This window comes from Leopardus geoffroyi, chromosome E3 (assembly GCF_018350155.1).
Source record: "Leopardus geoffroyi isolate Oge1 chromosome E3, O.geoffroyi_Oge1_pat1.0, whole genome shotgun sequence".
NCBI classification, from domain to species: domain Eukaryota; kingdom Metazoa; phylum Chordata; class Mammalia; order Carnivora; family Felidae; genus Leopardus; species Leopardus geoffroyi.
In genome coordinates, this window is record NC_059340.1 from 38,292,430 (window position 1) to 38,312,858 (window position 20,429).

A 20,429-nucleotide genomic window follows, 5' to 3' on the forward strand; every position below is an offset into this window, starting at 1 on the left:
TCCAGGAGATCTGGACTACTTTGGACCAGTGGTGATGCCAGGACGTCTAGGTTGGTGGGTCTGAAGGGGAGAGATGCGCTGCCAGGGAGAGCCGGAGAACTCTTAAAGCAGCTTTTCCTGGCAGGCAGTACTTCCTGTGCTAATTGCAGGAATATTAGGAAAGCTGATGAGATTATCAGGCACCAACCTCTCCCTCATGTGACCTGGTATCTGCATCTTCTGGGACTTGGGCCTGGAAGTAGGGGCCCACTCTAGGCTGTAGACCTTCTATGACTTTGGGTCTGGGGCAGACCCCTGGACCTGGGCCAGAGCCCTTTCCAGTGGCCAGCCCAGATGCCAGCCCTGCCCCATACCGTGACAGCAGGAGAGGTGACAGCTCTTACCACCTTTGGTGGCCCTCTGCCAGGCCGGAACTATGTTCTGCATTCCAGACCCAGACCTGGCTTGGATCTCTTCACAAGGCCAGGGGTCAGGCCCGTGCCAGCTGTTGGCCAACCCTTGGGGCTGGGTGCCATGACCCCATTTCCTGCCCTGTGCCCCTGGACGGCTCTGCCTGAGGCAAGGAAGACTGGCCTGACCTGTTGGGGGAGCCAGCCCTGCCCTCCTTGACTTCCTGCCCCCAGCACCTGAGTCAGTGGGCCGGCCCGTTGGGGCTGACGGGGTGAGGGTGCAGGGAGGCCAGGTGGAGCATCTCGAGGAGGTCGGTGTGGAGCACGGATGAGCCGTCTGTGCCACTCACAGACCCGTTCCCCAGTTCCTGCTAAGGTGATAGGGGCGGGGTGCCTCAGGAGTCCCTCCGTCCCAATTGCTCTCTGACGGTGCCTGGAGCCCATCATTCTCATTTCTGCCCTCTCCTGTCCATCTCCACGTGGTGGTCTCTGTCCTGTCCCCCTTCGCTTGAGACATGCTATCAGCTTCTTGTTGCTTGTCCATTGGAGGGAGGCAAGATTCCCCTCCTCAGGTACCAGGCCGCGTTCTGTCTGGCCCCAACCCACCCCATCTTGAGGCTCAGCCCCTCACCATCACTGCCCAAGCCATCAGCCACATCGTCCTTTGCCCTGTTCCTCACACCGTGAAGACTGTGCATCTGCCTACCACACTTGCAGGGCCTTTGCACATGCTGCTCTTTCTACTTGGAACCCTCCCTGCTTGGTTGATTCCTCCTTACCCTTTGGGGCATAAGGAACACCCCCCTTCCCTGTGGCCAGGGTCTGGTATCCCGGCTCCCTGCTGGCTGTCCTCAGGGAACTTTGCCTTCACGTGTTTTGTGTGTTGGGGGGAGAGGGAGCTGCATCTGCCTCTCAGGCCAAGCTGTGAGCAACTTGAGGACAGAGGTGGGGTCTTTTGCACTCACTTCTGGTCACACCTGCAGGCTGAGCCAAGGGCTGGGCATGGATAATTTGACAAGGGAATGAATGGGAATGGATGAGTGAGTGAATGAATGAAAGTCTTGTTGGGGCTGCTGAAGGGACTTGCTTCCGTCCCCACTGGAGCCAGCATCAGCATGGAGGGCCATCCTAGGTCACACACCCACCTTGTCCCCCTGCCCACCTGCTCCCCCACAGAGAAGGCAATAGACCAGGTCAAGAAAGACAGTTCTGAGCCTGGCTCACCCTACCGGCTCAAGGTAATTAGAGCCCTTGTTACTCACAGGTGGCCAGCCCAGAGCACTCCAGGAAGCCGTGGAGACACCCACGGCCCCACCCAGTTTCCCAGCCCACTCTGTGGCTCCCAGCAGGGTGGGGAGGGGGGGTGGGCAGCTGGCCAGAAGGGGACAGACGGGTGGGGTGGGGGAGCTTTGTTGCCTGGGTGAGGGTTGGATGCAGCTGCCACAGCTGGTGACCTCTGACCACTGGAACCATGATGAGGAAGGGGCTCTGTCTGAGGGTGAGTGGCAGCATTGGAGTGAGAGTCCAGGCCTTCGGGTCCAGGGACATGAAACTAAAACCAAGAGAAGAAACAAATGGATGAAGGCACCTGTCAGAGTTCTCTTGGACAGTGACAGCCCATTGGCCACAAAGTGGCAGGGACGCTGGGGTGTATATTCCCAGCCACTGCCCCCCCACTCAGAGCCCCACCTCAGGAACAGAGTGGGGACAGCAGGGATGCACTGTGGTGAAGGAGGCCCTGCTCCCAGCCCCTGGCTTAGGCTTGGGCACAGGGGCTCGAAGTCATGCCAAGGGAGGTTCTGAGTCTCTAAGATGTTATCAGGAGCCTGGGATAACTGAGGAGGTGGCCCCCAAACCTTTGCGCAGGCCTGGTGCGCCCAGGCCAACTGCACTGGGCAGGGTGTAGGTAGTCCCCGGTTCTAGCTCGCCTACTTCTCTTCCCTGGGAACTCTGGCCTGATGCCCAGGTTGGCCAAGGTGGGACCAGAGACAGAACGTATGTGGTGAGCCAGGGATGGAGCTTGGGACTGAGGTGTGGAAAGAGGGGCCTGCTCCCTTATGCCCAGGGTCCATACAAGTCCTGGGATGAAAAGGGTGGGCAGATGGAGGGTGGGCAGGGCAGGAAGGTCTCGGACATGGGGATGTGCTTGGCCTGTAGTCAGCACAAGGAGAGAAGAGTAGCCGGGACAGGCTAGATGCAGCTAGAGGGACCGTCTCAATCCTAGCCAGTGGGGTGTGTGGCCTGAGCCCCTGTCTGGGGTCATGAGGCCCCCCCCCCCCCAGCCGCCCCTCAGGCACAGTGGCTGGCCGCATCCTGCCTACCAGTCCTCTCTCTTAGGTCTCTGATGCCCCTCCTGGACCCAGACACCGGGCTCCTGGTCCTGGCAGGAAAGGTAAGTGAGAAGCTGGAGTGCCCACCCACATCAGCCCCCCAGGGCGGCCAGGCCAGGCCCCAACCTTCGACCTAGCTGGCCTGCTGGGAGATAGCAGGATGCCCTCCACCTCTGCCAGGCTGAGTGGCCTTCAGGTTGGCGTGACCGTAATTCCCAAGAATGTCAGCTTTGTGGACAAGGCCAACAATCAAGCAGTGTTAGCTCACAGCGGGCGTTCTGTAAGCCCCGAAGCCTCCCTGTTCTTACTCCGTGTGCAGTGAAGTCTACCGAGGAACTCAGCCCAGAGCGCGGGGGTGGGAGCCGGTGTCTGATCTGGAGCACATGCCAGGCCACCAGGGCGCGGGTGGCGAGTGGCGCTCAGTCTGGGCTCCTTTCAGGGTGATAGTCAGTTGTATTGCTACGAGGTGACCCCGCAGCAGCCAGCGCTGAGCCCAGGTAAGCCCTGTTCCCTCCTCCCTGTCCCCCTGCCTTCCCTCCCCCACCTCCCTGACTCTCTTCCCATGTTCCCCACCCCCACATCTCCCCACCTGTCTTCCCATGCTGTCCCCCACAGTGACGCAGTGCCTCCTTGAGAGTGTGCTGAGGGGCGCGGCTCTTGTGCCCCGGCGGGCGCTGGCTGTCATGGGCTGTGAGGTGCTCCGTGTCCTGCAGCTGAGCGACACGGCCATCGTGCCTGTCAGCTACCACGTGCCTCGCAAGGTGAGGGGGACCTGGGTGAGGGGCTGGGAAGGTCTAGGGGGCCTAGACCTGACTGGCCACGTACGTCCCCATCTGCCAACAGGCTGTGGAGTTCCATGAGGACCTGTTCCCGGACACCGCAGGCTGCATCCCTGCCTCCGACCCCCATGCCTGGTGGGTGGGGAGCAACCAGCAGGTAGGGGCCCTCACCCTTGCCCTCCAGCTTGGCTGGCCACTCCCAGCCTCCACCTGCCCCACGCATGACCCCACAGTCCAGCTGTATGAACTCAGCTGCCCTGTGTCTCCCTCCTTGTCCCTATCCCCTGCCTGGGACACCACGTTCTTCTCTCAGGTGCAGAAGGTTAGCCTCCACCCAGCTCGGCGGCCCCACCTCAGCTTCACTTCCTGCCTGGTGCCCCCTGCGGAGCCCTCCCCGGACCAGGCCCAGCCTGCAGACACTCCTGCAGGTGATGCGGATCCCAGCGTGAGTGCCAGGGCGGTCTTCCTTTCCTCTCCATCCTGCCACCATCCTGGTGCCTAAGTCAAAGCTGCCAAGTGTGTTCGCCTGCCTGAGGGTCCCTGAGCCTTTTGTAGTCATCATCAAGCATAACAGAGACAGAAACATGTGAAGCACAAACAAAGAACTTCATGCTGTTCTCCAAATTGAGCAAACCCCTAAAAAGCCAGACTTTCACAGAAAAATCTAGGTTTCTGGTTTCTCTTGAAGTACTGGCAGATGTTAACCATACGGGGCCTGCCTGTTCTCCTACCAAGCCAGGAGTTGGCAGCTGCCACCCACTGTCCCCACCGTCTGAAGTTTAGCTTGCCCTGCATGTCCCATAGCCTGGGAGGTGGGGCCCAGAGTGATGACCCCAGTGCCCCTTTCTCTCTGGCCAAGAAACTGGGGGCCTGCTGGCTGACCCAGGGTGTTTCTCCCCCAGGAGGGCTTCTCTTCCCCTCTCAGCTCGCTGACCTCCCCCTCCACACCCTCCAGCCTGGGGCCCTCGCTCTCTAGCACCAGTGGTATCGGCACCAGCCCCAGCCAGAGATCCCTACAGAGCCTGCTGGGTAAGTGCATCAGGGCAGGAGCTAACCCAGTCTACATCTGCTCCCCTCCTGGTGGGGTCACCTGTCCTTGTGGGATGGACTAAGTCTGCAGTAAGAGGGCAGCCTGGATGTTCTCTGGAGGCCTGGGCACAGGTCGTGCACCATCCTGCTGTGATGTGAACAGGCAGGCCGGTGGGCAGGGCATTCTCATGTGGCTCCATCCCTGCCGCCTGCCAGGCCCCAGTTCCAGGTTCCGCCATGCTCAGGGCACCGTCTTGCACCGAGACAGCCACATCACCAACCTCAAGGGGCTCAACCTCACCACGCCTGGCGAGAGCGATGGGTTCTGTGCCAACCGGCTTCGTGTGGCTGTGCCCTTGCTCAGCAGTGGCGGGCAGGTGGCTGTGCTCGAGGTGAGAGACCCCACTCACATGGTGCCCTCCCAGGGCCCTGCAGGAAGTTAAGGGCATTGGGTACCCACACCAGCTCATACTCTCTGAGCACAAACTATGTGCCAAGCACCTGCCAGCATCCCCTTTGATCTTCCCAGCTGTCCTGCGGGGTTACCACTCTTATCCCCATTTTACAGATGGATGAAAGCAGTGAGGCACAGAGAGGCTTAGTGACCTGTCAGGTCACACAGCTGTGTAAGTGGTGGAGCTGGGATTCGAACCCAGGCTGCCTGAGTCCCAAGCCTGAGCTCTTTCCACCACTCCACGCTGTCCCCCTCGCTTTCTGGGACACAAAGTTGGCGCTTGGGGCTCAGAGCACAAGGCGGCTGAGGCAGAGAGCTTGGGCCACCCGGCAGTGGGGCATCAGCTGCAGAAGGTGGGGGGCCCAGGCGTGCTGCTTGCCCTGCAGACCCTGGGGACCAAGCTCTCCTGCCTGTTACTGATGGGCCTGCGGGTGGGGTTACCTCCCACAGCTGCGGAAGCCTGGCCGCCTGCCCGACACAGCACTGCCCACAATGCAGAATGGCGCAGCTGTGACTGATCTGGCCTGGGACCCCTTTGACCCCTACCGCCTCGCTGTGGGTAAGGAGGCTCGGCGCTAGGCTCAAGGGAGGGCCCAGGGGTGTGAATGAGGGTAGGGAGAGCCCAGAGGTCTTGGGCACAGCAGTGATGAGCCAGCACTCTCTTCAGGTGGGGAGGATGCCAGGATCCGACTGTGGCGGGTGCCCCCAGAGGGCCTGGAGGAGGTGCTCACGACACCTGAGGCCGTGCTCACAGGTCAGGTGGGCCAGGGTGGGGGCTGGGAGATAGACAGTGGCTCCTGAGGAACTCAGCGTTACTCCCTGCCTCACCCCCAGGCCACACAGAGAAGATCTACTCTCTGCGCTTCCACCCGCTGGCAGCCGACGTGCTGGCCTCCTCTTCCTATGACCTGACCATTCGGATCTGGGACCTTAAGGCCAGAGCTGAGCGGCTGAGGCTGCAGGGCCATCGGGACCAGGTAGGACGTCTGTGGGAGCAGGCGCCCAGCCACAGGCTGAGAGGCCGCCTCTCACATCCATCCACATCTGCCTCCAGATCTTCGGCCTGGCCTGGAGTCCCGACGGACAGCATCTGGCCACTGTCTGCAAGGATGGGCGCCTGCGGGTCTATGAGCCCCGGGGTGGCCCTGAGCCCCTGCAGGTGAGCCAGAGGCAATGAGGGCAGCCTTCAGACCTGACTGAGGGTCCGCTGCTGGCCCTCATGTGCTGTATCCCAACAGGAAGGCCCAGGGCCTGAGGGGGCCCGTGGAGCCCGCGTTGTCTGGGTGTGTGACGGTCACTGTCTGCTGGTGTCCGGCTTTGACAGGTGAGGACTCAGGACTACCATCCCCACACCCAGACTTAAGCAGCTAATTGTGTCCTTTTTCCCCAGACATGCATACACATGTTAGGCATCAGAAGCTGTTCCTGCTACTCACTTATTGGGTGCATGGATGGATGGATGGGTTGGTGGGTAGGTTAGTGGATGGATGAGAGGGAGGGAGACCCAGAGGGATGAGCCCATGCCTGGCATGGACCGGGTGAAAAGCATGAAACAACCAAGCCTAGTGGAGAGGCCCGAGGGAGAGTATTTGGCACATTGGAGGAGGGATCAGGGAGGGCCTCCTAAGGTAGATGTCATCTGAACTGAGTCACAAAGGAGCTAGTAGCCAGGAATCCAGAGGAGAGGGCATTCAAGTGTGGGTGGAAAGGCTAGGAGGCTGACCAGCCTGGCTGGAGCAGAGAATGACAAACAGAACATGGGGAGAGAAGTACAGACAGCAGGCCACAGTGGCCACGAGACCCATGCTGGTGGAGGATCGGAGAACAGCAGAGGGAGCATTAGTAGGGGATGAGGCCAGCGGGTTAGGCCACTGTTGCAGGAGACCGGAGACAGTAGTTCTGAGAACTGGATCAGGAAAGAGAAGGGACAGAGGCACTCCTCAGGTGTCGAAGCCTGACAGGATCAGGGTCCTTGCTAGAGTCCTTTCCCTGACTCAGGTCCCTGCAGCTCTAAGGACCTGCTTCTGCTCCTGGGGTCTCCCTTGCAGCCGAAGTGAGCGCCAGCTACTCCTGTACCCCGCCAAGGCTGTGGCCGGTGGCCCTTTGGCAGTGCTGGGGCTGGATGTGGCTCCCTCAACTCTGCTTCCCAGCTATGACCCGGACACCAGCCTGGTGCTACTCACGGGCAAGGTGGGCTGGAGCGTGCAGGCGGGGGTGGTGGGCAGGTGAAAGGTGGGGAGAAAGGCAGCTTTAGCTGGCTGCCTCACTCTTGCCACCCACCCAGGGCGACACCCGTGTGTTCCTATACGAGCTGCTCCCAGAGGCTCCTTTCTTCCTGGAGTGCAATAGCTTCACATCGCCTGACCCCCACAAGGTGAGCCTGTGCGCCCTCCCTGGGCCTCCTGGTGGGTGCGACACAGGGCTCCCCTGCCCTCTCCTGGCCAGATGGGGAAGTGCAGGGGCCTGTCGGGTCAGCAGGTCACTGGGCCAGGGTGTGCCCAGCAGCTGTCAGGAGCTGGTTGTTAAACTCCACCATTATTAGAAATTAAACTATAAAACCTTAAGTTATATGACCCTACAAGTAAATTACATTGAAAACCTAGGCAGTAACCATTCAATGTATCACTTCTTAATTATTTTACCTGATTTTATGGTTTTTTTGTGCCGTCGAGGCTACTTACACCTGTGGGCTCTGCCAGTGGATAGACTAGATGCTGCTACCACACATGTGTTCCCCATTCTGCATTCAACAAGTCATGTTGGTGGTGAGAAATCACCATGGTGGGTTCTTACAACATGGAAATAGGCTAGTCAGAGCTACAAAACGGCATTTTTCCTCCAGAGAGCTACTTGTTAAAGATTTTTTAAAAATGTTTATTTATTTTGAAAGAGAGAGAGAGTGTGTGCGTGTGAGTGGGAGGGGCGCAGAGAGAGAATCCTAAGCAGGCCCCGCACTGCGTGCTCAGAGCCCGATGCCAGGGCTCGAACCAATGAACTGTGAGATTGTGACCTGAGCCGAGATCAAGAGTTGGAAGCTTACTGACTGAGCCCCCCAGGCGCCCCTCCAGAGAGCTAGTTGTTAAGCATCTGCTAGCACGCTCCCATTCAGGGATGGGCCTTGGTTCTGGTGGTCCTAAGTAGGGGTGTTGGCAGTCTGTGGGGGTGCAGGTGTCCGCTCAGATCCCCCTGCTCTCCAGGGTTTCGTCCTCTTGCCCAAGACAGAGTGCGACGTCCAGGAAGTAGAGTTTGCCCGATGTCTGCGGCTTCGCCAGACCTCCCTGGAGCCCGTTGCCTTCCGTCTACCCCGAGTCAGGGTGAGGTTGGGGGCCTGACACCCCAACACCTAGTCCTCCTTCCCGGTACCTTTAATTTTTCTTTTAATCTTTATATACATATATTTATTTTTGGAGAGAGAGAGAGAGAGAGAATACATGAGTAGGGGAGGGACAGAGAGAGAGAGAGAGTCACAGAATTCAAAGCAGGCTCCAGGCTCTAAGCTGTCAGCACAGAGTCCAACGCAGGGCTTGAACTCACAAACCGTGAGATCATGACCTGAGCTGAAGTTGGACGCTTAACTGACTGAGCCACCCAGGCGCCTCCCCACCCCCACCAGTCCCCATAAAAGGGGCTTTGGGGCCCGACTGGCCCTGTCACCAAACTACCCCACTCACTGCTCTTTGGGGTGCCTGTTCCCTTATTCTGCTGAGATTCTGAAACTGGCAGAAACCCCAGAGTGGGCCCCGGATCTTACCTTACCCCCTTCCGAAGGGATGCTGATGCACCTTGGGCCTCTGGTAAGTGCCCCAGGGTAGCCCCTTTGTTCTTCCCTACAGAAAGAGTTCTTCCAGGATGATGTGTTCCCAGACACGGCCATGAGCTGGGAGCCCGTGCTCAGTGCGAAGGCCTGGCTGGGAGGTGCTAATGGGCAGCCTCGGCTGATCAGCCTACAGCCCCCCGGCATGACCCCAGGTAGGCTGAGGAGCTGGGGGGGTGGCAAGTAGGAAGCAGGGAAGTGAGTGGTGGTGGGGGGAGGGCTGGAGAAGGGGTCGAAAGGTCAAGTCCAAGATCCCCCCCCCCCCCCCCCCATCTCCCTGTCACACAGAAACCTCTGATGTTTCCAAGGATGGGGTGTTTGCATTTCCAGGCTCATACTCTGAGCCTTTCGAGGGCAGGGCCCAGGGTTTGTGTTTCCATCACAGTTCCCACCCCTGATGTGCACACATACGCTACATGGTGCCCACGGCAGCCTTGTGAGCAGAGGGTGGGGCAGCTGTTATTACCCTCTCTGGGGTCTCCACCACAGGATTCCCTAGGGAATGGTACCAAAGGGTTGGGCAAGGAGTCCTCACCGAGGGGATTCTCTGATGTCTGATGCCTGTCCCTGCCCTACCCCAGTGAGCCAGGCACCCCGTGAAGCCCCTGCCCGTCGGGCCCCGTCCTCAGCACTGTACCTGGAAGAGAAGTCAGATGAGCAAAAGAAGGAAGAGGTAGGTAGGCATGGGAGGGGGTTGACCAGTATGGCGCACACAGAGTCCTGGCCGTACCTAATGACTGCCCTTCGGTTGTCTGTCCGACCCAGGCTGGGACAGGAGCCAGGGTCACACACCTCTCTCGATTGGGCAGCTTACTGGGGGAGACCTTCCAGAGCCCTGAAGTGGACCCATGGGGCACGGGACTCAGGAATCCAGGGAAGGGCAGAAGGAGGCCCCCCTCTGGCCTGGCCCATCCCAAACAGAGCCAAGGGTTTGGGACCCAAGTGCATTTGGGGCCCTGGTGCACATCGGAGCATCTGAGGCAGTGTGCAGACTCCAGTGCTGCGTGGCACAGAGTCTGTCTCTGGCTCCCTAATATTGGTCGAAGTGTATTTTTTTGTGAAAACCATCCCCTTTGTCAGGGCTCTGATGAAAATGGCTCTTTCACACCCTTGACCGGGTTCAAACCGTGAAGGCCTGTGTTCCTGGGGTTAGCGGTCCTATTCTGTTCCCTTGCCACCTCCTCTTCTGTCCACTCTTCTAGCTGCTCAGTGCCATGGTGGCAAAGCTGGGGAACCGCGAGGACCCGCTCCCTCAGGACTCCTTTGAAGGTGTGGACGAGGACGAGTGGGTGAGTAGATGAGAGGGCCCTGGCATCCCCTCCGTCCCTCCCTCACCCTGCAGCCTGCGACACCCCCCTTCTCAGACCTCTCAACTCCCTCCGACTTGGTTTATCTCCCCAGGACTAGACTGCCCACCAGCCACCTCTGGCCTCACCTGCTGCCGCCACCTCCCAGAACCACCTGATGTGCCCGCTGCGCACCTCCGGTCTCCCCCTCAAACTGGAAGATGCCTCGTGGCCCTGGCACACCTCCTCCCCAAAGCCCTGACTTCCTTTGGGCCTTGGGCACTTCCAAGGCCTCTAGGTCCCGCTGCAACTCCCATGGATTGTCTGCACCTCTGCTTTCCCTGGGGCTGGCTGCTTCTCCTCAGCTGCCTGCTAGCATGTGGAGCCAGGGGCATGGGAGCGCGGTGGGCTGGGAGTGCTGAGGGGTTAGTAGACGTCCCTGGGCTGGTCCCAGCCTGGGCTGGCTTTGCCCAGCACCTTCACTTAGCACGGGCAACATCCCATCTTGCCTGCTGCCCCCACTTCCAGGTAAGAGCCTTGGGGGCTGGCCCCCTGCCAGGCCGTTTGGCACAGCACCAGCCTCACGGGCCAGGGACCAGTTGCCCTCCTCCCCAGGTTTGAAACCAGGAGAAGGGGGACATCACGGAGCTGATGGCCCAGTTAAGGGCGGGGTGTGAGCCCCTCAGGGACTGGCCTGAATATACCCTGGATGTTTTCAGCAATTAAACTTTTCTGAGCTGGCTACCTCTTGTGCTGCTGTGGTCTCTTGCTGACTGCGAGAGTTCGGGGACAGGAGTATGGGTGAAGGCGGTTTGGCCCTGGGTTCCCCCTTGTTCCAGGCCTCACTTTGCTCCTCAGGCCTTTTCAGCTGCTATGAGTTGGTTCATTCATCCAACACATAGATACCCAACAGTGGTCTGGATGGTAGATACGGTAAGGGACGGGAGAGACCAGGCCTCTCAAGGCACTTGTCATTGTCCTCCTGTGCAGGGGAGCCAGACTATGTGCAAGTAAGCAAACTGTGAAGAGAGACATAAAGAAGACAAATTAGGGGCACCTGGCTGGTGGAGTTGGTAGAGTGTGTGACTCTTAACCTCGGGGTTGCGTGTTTGAGCCCCATGTTGCACATAGAGATTACTTAACCACAAATATATACATAAGGAAGACAAATTATGTGAAACAGAGCAGCAGAGATACAGACGAAGCAGGGTGTTCAGTCTGAGAGGTGACCTTTATGCTGAGAGCTGAGACATGAAGGTCAGTTAGCCACAGAGCCATGAGAATGTTTCAGACGAAAGTCAGGTGGCCACAGCACTGAGGGAAGAAAGAATTTGAAGAAAGGAAAGGGCAGTGGTCCGGGACATAGCACAAGGCAGTCTGACTTAACGTTCATTGAACAACCATGTGTTGGATACCTTCCATGTGCCAGCCACCCTTCTGGGTGCTGAAGTTCAAGAGTGGGGAAAAGAGAAAAGTCCTGCCCACCAGGGATCCACATTCTAGTTGCGGGAACAAGTTATAAACAATAAACAAAGTACATGAATTATGCCTGGGTGGCTCAATCGGTTAACCGGCTGACTTCAGCTCAGGTTGTGATCTCACAGTTGCTGAGTTCAAGCCTCAAGGCCAGCTCTGTGCTGCCAGCTCAGAGCCTGAAGCCTGCTTGGGATTCTGTGTCTCCCTCTCTGCCCCTCTCCCACTCCTGTTCTGTCTCTCTCTCTCTCTCTCTCTCAAAAATTAAAAAAAAAGAAAAAAAAATGTTTTTTTTAAAGATGATTAAGAACTTCCGGGAAAAAAAATAGAGGGAACCAAGAATGGTAGTTTAAGTCAGACACAAAAAGCCACATATAGTTGGATTCTCTTTCCAGGAGATGTTCAGAACAGACAAATCCATAGGGACGGAACAAAGATTAGTGGTGGCCAGGCGCAGGGGGATGGGACAGGGGCATTGGTTGCTAACGCGCAGGAATTTTTTTGAGGGGTTGATGAAAATGTTGTGGTGTCCTTGTGGTGATGGTTGCACAACTCTGTGACTATACTAAAAAGCACTGGATTGTGCACTTTAAAATGGTGAATTGGATGGTGTGTGGATTTTATTTCAATAAAGCTGTTACTATAAAACAATGCAGGACAAGGTTCAGCGTTGGTAGGGGATCGGGGTAGGCCTTGTTGAGAAGATGACACTTGAGCAAGAACTTGAAGGAGGGGGCAGTGAGAGGTCCTTCCCAGAGTAGAGGGACCCTAGCATGAAACTTATTTTGAAGTTTCCTGTTTTCTTATATATTTGTGAGACTTTGGCATCCTACTCCTTATGTTCGTGGGGTGTCATATGTTTATTGCATATCTTTTAGTACCAAATATTTTGGCAAAATCAAGGGAAGAAATTGCTCCGCATTTGACAGATGTATTTATTCTGTGGCATCTGGCACAGCGGGTAAGGGCGAAGGGCCGGGGCGAGGGCCAGTGTGAGTCCTGGGATCGCCCATCGCCCGCCCATCGCCCGTCCCCGGTAGTCTTGCGAACCGGAGCCCGGGGCCGACTCCGCCTCTGGTTCCGCCTACGGATTACGTCAAGGCACACCCCGCCCTCCGGAGGGAACAGTACGCATGCTTAGTGCGGCATCACGCACGCGCTCTCTCCCTTGACCTCTGACCCGCCGGCCGCCCTTGAGCTGGGGGCCGCGGGGCCAGGAAGCAGCAACTCACGACCCCGGGGCAGAGCGGCCACCATGGTGAGGCCCGAGATGGGCGCTGCCCGGGGGCGGGGGAGGCCGTTTCGGAGCCGGGTCAGGGGCGGCGAGCTGCGGCCGGGCTGCGGGAGCCGCGCGCCCCCTCGTGCCGGACGGGAAGCGGGGTCCGGGGGCGTCGTACCGGGAGGACCGCTACGGGCGCTGGCGGCCTCGGGGCGACGGAGAGTCGTTTGGCCGGAAAGCAGGGAGGGCCTGGCCGGCCGCAAAATGCCCAGCAAGTGCGGTCGTGGGTTCCAGCCCATGAGCGCACAGCCCCAGCGGGAGGCTAGGGCCGACCCGGGAGCCCCTGCTTGGCCCCGCAGGTAGTTGGTGGTGTCGCCCTATTATTGTTCCCCTTTCGCAGCTGACCAAACGCTCTCCGAGACTTTGCCAAGGAAGTGGCAGAGCTAGGGCTTGAACCAGGCCCCTCGACACCGAAAACTGAGCGTTTCTGCGGTACCATTGGCACTTGGAGCCAATCCACAGACCTGGGCCACACTGGCTGCGACGGGTGCACCTGGGGACCCTATAAAAATGCATGGTCCTGAGCTCTGCCCTCGGAGGTTCTGTCAGTTCCCCCAAGGGATTGAGGCAGTCAGTTTGGGGAACCATTTCTTACTATTAAGGATAAGGAAGCGGCTTGCAAGTGCCAGGCCCTGAGCTGAGGCCTTACGTGGGTTCTCTCGTGTAATGCTTATGAAGTTCGTACTGTCATTGTCCGCATTTCACAGCTGAGGAACCTGAATTTCAGAGTTTGATTCGTCTAGGGTCATTCATGCCGCAGTGTCTGGTTTTGAGCCCGGTTACTGCCATTTTTTGAGGACCCACAACGAACGGTTGAACTGGGTCCTTCTCGTTTGTGCGTGTAACTTTGAGCCACCCTCAAGAGCAAAGTAAAAGGTTGCTCTGGGGGAGTTTGTATCCTAAACGAGGAATCAGGCAGGTCTGTGAACTAGAACAGCATATTAGTAGGAAAAGATCGTGCTGTGGGAGGATAGACATGGTAGGAGCCTGGGAAGGTTTCACTTGGGGGGATGGGGGTAACGTGTTTAGTGTTTTATTTATTTTGAGAGAGAGGAGACAGAGCATATGAGTGGGGGGAGTGCAGAGAATCTCAAGCAGCCTCCACACTGCCAACACAAAGCCCCGCATGGGGCTCGAACCCACTAACCATGAGATCATGACCTGAGCCAGAGTCAAGAGCCAGACGCTTAACCAGCTGAGCCACCCAGCACCCCAAGCTGTGTTAAGTTTTGCAGGATGTTGGGTTTTGACTATCACGGTAATAGGATATTCAAAGTTAACGGCTCTCTTTTTTGGGGAGGGGTGGTGAAAATGTTCTGGAACTAGTAGTAGTCGTCCATGCATTTTCGTGTATTTACAGAGCTACACGAATACTCTAAAAAGCACTGAACACTTGACAAGAGTGGTTTGTATGGTGTGTGAATTGCGAGCTGCAGACGTTGGGGTAAAGAAGTCAGAGAGCTTGATGTCGAAGTAGGTGCGGAGAGAGGTGAGGGGAGAGAAGACCAGAGAAGTTGTCTGTAGCCAAAGCTGAGAACACCTGACTGAAAAGTGGACTGAATTTGCCGGCAGTGGCAATGGCAGAATTGTGTGTGTCTTGGGGGATAGCTGAAGCCCTCCAGCAGAGGGAGTGGTAGGCGTTTGGAAACCCCGTCTGGGGGCATGGCATTGTTGCCGACGGTGACCTGTTTTAAGTGTCACGTTGATTCACATACCAGTGGGCTGCTGTGCCGGCCGTAGGCGGGGACCCCAGGCGTAGATGTTCCTGACTGCCCTCCTGCTTAGTTGTGACGCCAGCAGCTGTTTGCAGGGGCTCTGGGTGAACAGAGCCCCCCTCCTATCTCAGTGGATCCTTGAGAAGGGAGTGAGTCTCAGTGATAGTCTCTGCCCGCCAGCCCAAGAACCTGGAACTGGGCTTTGAAAGGAACATTGCACATCGGTCTGTCTGAAAGCCAGGTCCCTTCTTGATGCACTTAACATGAGATAAGCCACATTCCCGAGTGTCCCCAGATGCTTTCCTGTGGCCTTCTGCCCCACCTGCAGAGCTTTGGTCCTTCACTGGGCTGTGTTCCTCAGATGAGAAAATGTATGTGTCCTCCACAGTGGGTTCCAGGCTTGGCGACCTGTGGCTCTGATCTCTGCTGCTTACCCTGAAGTTTGGCCTCAGTCGGATGCCATGGCAGCTGGTTGTTCTGGCCCAGGGTCTTCAGGCCCAAGTGTCAGTGAGTGGACTCTGGGATGTTTTAGGACTTTCTAGAAGAAACCTCACCCGGTGGCAGTCTTCTCCACCTCTTGTAGCTGGCAGAACTGTGAGCACATCTGACCCACAGCTGGCACTGGGTACTGAATAGGTGGATGAGAAACTTGGCTGTACTGCCTGGTCTCTAGACCGCTGAGCACCAAGCAGGGTCTGGTCCAGAAGCAAGGTAGCTGCTGGGCTGCTGTGAACCTGCCACTGACTGTCCGCTTGGTTTTATGTGGCTAGCCTCCCGAGGACCTTGCAGCCCCCCTATAAGGAAGGTATTGTTCTCCCCATTTTGCAGATAAGAGAATTGAGGTTCAGAGAGGTTGAGTAATTGGCCCAGGACCACACAGCTAGCAAGAAGACAAGCTGGGAGCCAGATTAGAGCTGCAAAGCAGCCCTCTCCCTCTTCTTCCATGCCGCTTTCCAGCTCCTTAGGAGTGTAGGCTGGCTTTTTGCAGCCTTTTCCTGTGAGGAATTAGTGGATCTATCAAATGAGTTGCCTTTTGGGGAAAAGCTTTGTTACTCCATAATGTCTGACCATTGTCAGGTTTTGTGAAACAGTGTATAATAAATGAAAACCAACATTTATTGAGTACTTATTGTATCAACAGGCTCCGTGCCAGGCAATTTACAAGCATTATCTCATTAAATCCCTGTGACAGCCCTATTGTGTCCCCATTTTACAGGTGAGAAAACTGAGGCTAAGGGGACCTGAGAACACGTTAGGAGCACACAGCTGGGATTTGTACACGGGTGATCCCAAAGCTTGCCTGTATGAGCGCACATCATCCCCTGGAGATGCCCCCCACACGAACCTTGGTAGCCTCAGTGGACCAACCAGGCAGCTCCCTTGGTCAGTCAGGGTACCCTCTGAAACTAGAGGCTATCCCCACCTTTTCTGCAGCCATGGAGCTCTGGCAGCAGGAACGACAGGGACACCATGCCACTGTGGTTTGAAGCCTGCAGGGGTGGTTAGGGGGCTGCCCAGTTACACTCTGAGTTTCTAAGGTTCGTTATTGAACAACAGCCACCATCCCGGGCAGAGAAGTAAGTTGAAGGGCAGTGATGGGTGGAGCAGTGGCCTTGCCCCTAGGCGTGTGGCCGCAGGTGAAGGTGTGGTCTGAGGCCGAAGGGTGTGTAAGCCGTCACCTACTGGCCTGTCAGCCTCACTGTACCTCAGACAGGGCCAGCCGTCTATCTGGGAACCTCCAGTCCCACTTGGGAAGGGCTTTGGGCCTGGACGGAGAAGTTGGGAGGCTTCCCTCCCTCCAGTGCACACAGTATTGGTCTTGACTCCTCCTTGCGCGCAGCCCCGCCCCTCCCTTTGATCCCTGGACAGAGCCTTCACTGAGCTTTGCTTTCTGGTGTGAAATAACAGGGCTTATGAAATTTCCATTTACGTGTGAAATCCAAACCCACTTCCATTTTTTAATTCCTGCTAATGTCCCAGAACCAACATCCCGCCCTGCCCATAAGGGCAAGTCCACTGGAAGCCACACAAAGCCAATTCTGGAATCCAGATTCCCCTGGCATCTCACAAGCCCCTCTTTGGCCTCTGGGTTGAGTCCTTGATCCTTGTCAGGTTGCTGAGTTGCCCTCCCTGCAGGATCCTCTGTGAGGTGGGCAGCCTGAGGATGCCATGGCTGAGAGTACCAATGTCAGGGTTTCCTGCCCGCGTTCCCCTTGAGTACTAGCCGTGTCCTTGGGCTCGTCATTAAACCCTGCTGTGCCTTGGTGGCTTGAGGTCTTGGGTTAAATGGCACAGTGCCTGGCACCCAGGCTCAGTTGATACTTGCTGACTGATAGAACATCTAACTACCGACCAGTGCAAGAAAGAGTAAGGGAAACCACGGGCATGTGCCCCCTGAGCAGTGTCGGCCTGCAGTGAGCCCTGTCTGGGCCCTCTGCCCGCCCTCATTTGTACCATCGCGCATACCGGTCATTTCCGGTGTGCTGTCTGTATCGTTTTTTCTCCATAAGGGCTGTACATTTTCCCATCCCGGCCACCTTCTTAGTCTTCTCTCCACCGACCTTACAAGTCCCGTATGCTCTTGGCTGCTCCCGGGACGGCCTTTACACTTTTCTCCTGGTGGGCTCTCCCTGGTTCCCCTGCCTAGAAAGCCCCAGTATTCCCATTGTGATCCTCCCTGCCCTCGAAATCCAGCCCAGTAGAAATCTCATCTTTTTCCAGTGTCTCCATCTCATTCCTGAGGTTTCCTTCCATTGCCTTTCTATACTTCTGGTCATGCTTAATGAGGCTCTGTGTGCCCCTGTGGTGTGTTGAATCACGCGGTCTGGGAGTAGAAAACCACCATGCTGTGCCCTGTAGAGGCTCCCCCTGCCAGGCCAGGCCAGGCCAGGCCAGGCCAGGCGGTGTACGGGAGCTCTGAGGGCACTGCAGGGTTCCGTGTGTCCTTGTGCTAAGCAGAGCTTAGCCGACTGTGCTGGTGTTTGAACCAGTGGAGGAACCGGTGACCGGTCCTGTTTTCCCTCACCAGTTAGTTGTCTTAAATGCCTCCCTAGTGGGCTTTTTGCTGCTGAAAGGTGGAGCCTCTTTTTCTCTTTTGTTGTGTTGATTGCAACCTTCGTGAATAGTCTTGGGAGAATTGCGGTGGCTCCAGGCTCCCTGAGTTTCCTGCTGGTAGAACAAAGGTTGGGACCTCCAGTCTCAGAAGCACTGGGTGAGTTAGTGGCAACGGCTGGTCTGGGACCAGCCCCTGGTTCTGGCTCCAGGCCATAGTGTTGCTTTGGAAGCTTCTGTGCCCTGCAGCCCCTTTGTTTTAGCTGTTCTGTCCTCGGGTCTGAAGGCCAAGGGAGGGTCCCACTTGCCTCTGGGAACACCATCAGGTCCACCCCAGCCAGCTCTCCAAAGAGCATCTGAAGCCACCCAAAGCAGAAGCCTTTTATCAAGGTAATTTGGATTAAGTTGCCTGAGGCTGCTGCCCTGGACTTCATTACCTCAGATCTCCAGAAGCCTTGCCACTCAGCAGCCATTTCCAGGGTCCCATCTCTGGAAAATGCAACCTGCTAACCAGGTACCTGCTTTGCCCACAGGCCAAATACCTGGCCCAGATCATTGTGATGGGGGTGCAGGTGGTGGGCAGGGCCTTTGCCCGAGCCCTGCGGCAGGAGTTTGCAGGTAAGTTTGAGCCCCAGTCTTCCCCCTGGGCTGGGAGCTCCTGCCCAGGTGAGATTTTCCTCTTGTGTATGGCCCCTCACCATGGGTCCATTGTGATGCAAGGACCCTCTTCTGGCTGAGGTTCTGGCAGTCTGGGGCATTTCTAGGGGGTGGGGGTGGGGGTATTCTTGGACTTCCCGACATTCTCGTGAAAGGGAAAGCTGGTTGAACATTAAGGCAGGAATGGGCGAACTGGTTCACCTGACCACCTGTTTTTATAAGTAAAGTTTTATTGGAACACAGCCATACCTTCTGGCTACTTTCAAGATTCGAGCAGTTGCAAACCCAGATTTTAATTGGTGCGCAGAGCCTAAAATATTTATTCTTTGATCCTTTAAGAAAAAGTTTAGTGGACCCTGATTCTAGGGTCATTGATTGAAAGGGAAGAGGTCACCTGAGCCACCTGCTTTGCTGGCCTAGGTAACTGATGGGCAGCCAAGTCTCAACTGAGCTATTCCTGCCTCTTCATACCTGTGCGGCTTCACTCTGCTTCCCATTGTAGCCTAAAGCTCCCTAACTTGCTATGCACTGGGGATGACAGGGCAGGGGAGAGGAGAGGAATAGAACCATCTTGTGGTCTAGGTTGGGGACCAGACCCTGCCCCTGTCCTTCAGTGGAGTAAATCTGTCCTCACTTCACCGTCCCCCACCGCCCACCCCCCAAAAAAAGCCACTCCTGGAGAAGAGATGTACCCTGTCCCTTGTGTGTGTCTTCTCCCGTGCCACCTGGCAGGCTGAGCTGCCCACTCGGAAGGCCCAAGGGGAACCTCTGGGCTGCTGAGGGCTGAGCACTCACCCATGTGTCTACATAGCCAGCCGGGCAGCAGCTGACGCTCGGGGACGTGCTGGACACCAGTCTGCAGCTGCCTCCAACCTGTCCGGCCTCAGCCTCCAGGAGGCACAGCAGATTCTCAATGTCTCCAAGCTGAGCCCCGAGGAGATCCAGAAGGTGAGGCCACTAGGCTGGCTCTGAGACAGGTCTTGCCTCAGAAGACCAGAAAGGGGAGGATCGGGCGGGAGGAGTCAGGCTACAAGGGTCTTCCAGAGTGACTGTGGCCTGGTAGAAAGGAGCAGGTGCTTGGACTCCTGAGTTACGGCAGCCGCTGTCACTCATTAAAGTAGGCAGTGGCAGGGACAGAGCAGTTGTTGGTGGTAGACAAGCCCCTTCCCTCTGTGGGCACCTGTCCACCTCTCTGTCCCCCAGCAGTCACATGGGCATGCGGGGCGGCAGGGTTGAACCCTTTGGCTTTCCTTCTTTGTCATTTCCTAGCTCCCCCTGCCTCTGTAACCCAGAGCCTGCACACCCTCTCACCGTCTCCCCTCCCCTGCAGAACTACGAACACCTATTCAAGGTGAACGACAAATCCGTGGGTGGCTCCTTCTACCTGCAGTCCAAGGTGAGTGCTCTTTGATGCTGGGAGGGGACAAGTCCAGGGCCCTTCTCACTGGGGGGGTCCCTCATTCCCAGGCCCTTCAGAGCTTGGCAGGCAGGCAGGTGTGCCGGGCAGTCCCTGGTGTTCCAGCCTCAGGGAGCCCCCCCACCCCCTAGGCTGCCACTCCCTCTGGCTGCCTCAGCTCCCTGGGGCCCAGCCAGTTGGGCTGAAATGTCTGGGCCCTGTGTCACTCTGACAGTGGCCCTCCCAGCAGCCATGGCTGTGAGGGAACAAGACCACTGGCTGGTGAAGAGCAGGGTGTGCCCGGGCCCTGTCCCCCTGGGAATGCTGGGCACCCGTAAAGGAGGCACTTGTGTTTCCCAGGCTGTTGGCTCAGACATGCCCAGGGCTCTGCAGGGACTCGAAGCTGGAAGGACTGCGAAGGGCAGAGGCCCATCCCACTCACTGCCCTGCCTGATTCTAATTCCCTTCCAGGTGGTCCGAGCCAGGGAGCGCCTGCAGGAGGAGCTCAGAATCCAGGCCCAGGAGGACAGAGAGAAGGAGCGGATGCCCAAAACGTGACCACTTAGCCCCTCCTGCACCCTGCCCACCACCTCTAATTTATAGCTCGGTAATAAATGTCTTTTCCGCATTTCTCTGCACACATCCACATTCCAGAAGGCAGACTGCTCTTCCTGCCAGCAGGGAGGGGGGAAGCCAGTAGTACCGCATCCCTGTTAACATGACTTTGACACCCCACAGGGCTGGGGTGGGTGAGGTTGGCAAGAAGCCAGCCCAGCC

General features: G+C 57.1%; 2 protein-coding genes across 3 annotated transcripts in view; both read left to right on the plus strand.

Moving 5' to 3' along the window:
- Window positions 1-10,825, plus strand: part of LOC123589134 (coronin-7) — a 57,800-nt gene extending 46,975 nt beyond the window's left edge. The window contains exons 10-28 of the mRNA XM_045460798.1: window positions 2,727-2,781; window positions 3,159-3,216; window positions 3,335-3,480; window positions 3,563-3,655; window positions 3,812-3,943; window positions 4,401-4,527; window positions 4,744-4,919; window positions 5,432-5,540; window positions 5,649-5,735; window positions 5,816-5,958; window positions 6,036-6,140; window positions 6,220-6,305; window positions 7,030-7,171; window positions 7,266-7,355; window positions 8,179-8,295; window positions 8,815-8,950; window positions 9,377-9,468; window positions 9,998-10,084; window positions 10,197-10,825. Of these exons, the coding sequence (XP_045316754.1) occupies window positions 2,727-2,781; window positions 3,159-3,216; window positions 3,335-3,480; window positions 3,563-3,655; window positions 3,812-3,943; window positions 4,401-4,527; window positions 4,744-4,919; window positions 5,432-5,540; window positions 5,649-5,735; window positions 5,816-5,958; window positions 6,036-6,140; window positions 6,220-6,305; window positions 7,030-7,171; window positions 7,266-7,355; window positions 8,179-8,295; window positions 8,815-8,950; window positions 9,377-9,468; window positions 9,998-10,084; window positions 10,197-10,202 (1,987 nt within the window). The 3' untranslated portion in view covers window positions 10,203-10,825. The remainder of the gene's footprint in view (window positions 1-2,726; window positions 2,782-3,158; window positions 3,217-3,334; window positions 3,481-3,562; window positions 3,656-3,811; window positions 3,944-4,400; window positions 4,528-4,743; window positions 4,920-5,431; window positions 5,541-5,648; window positions 5,736-5,815; window positions 5,959-6,035; window positions 6,141-6,219; window positions 6,306-7,029; window positions 7,172-7,265; window positions 7,356-8,178; window positions 8,296-8,814; window positions 8,951-9,376; window positions 9,469-9,997; window positions 10,085-10,196) is intronic.
- Window positions 10,826-12,680: 1,855 nt separating this feature from the next.
- PAM16 (presequence translocase associated motor 16) lies at window positions 12,681-20,280 on the plus strand. Of its 2 annotated transcripts, none has more exons than XM_045460811.1 (5): window positions 12,681-12,812; window positions 18,133-18,217; window positions 19,068-19,204; window positions 19,587-19,652; window positions 20,124-20,280. In XM_045460811.1, exons 1-5 carry the CDS (start codon window positions 12,810-12,812, stop codon window positions 20,208-20,210), a joined length of 378 nt encoding a protein of 125 aa, XP_045316767.1. In that variant the 5' UTR covers window positions 12,681-12,809; the 3' UTR covers window positions 20,211-20,280. The 2 variants fall into 2 exon arrangements, with proteins under 2 accessions (XP_045316767.1, XP_045316766.1); XM_045460810.1 differs by lacking the exon at window positions 12,681-12,812 and adding an exon at window positions 14,990-15,055.
- The last annotated feature ends 149 nt before the right edge of the window (window positions 20,281-20,429 follow it).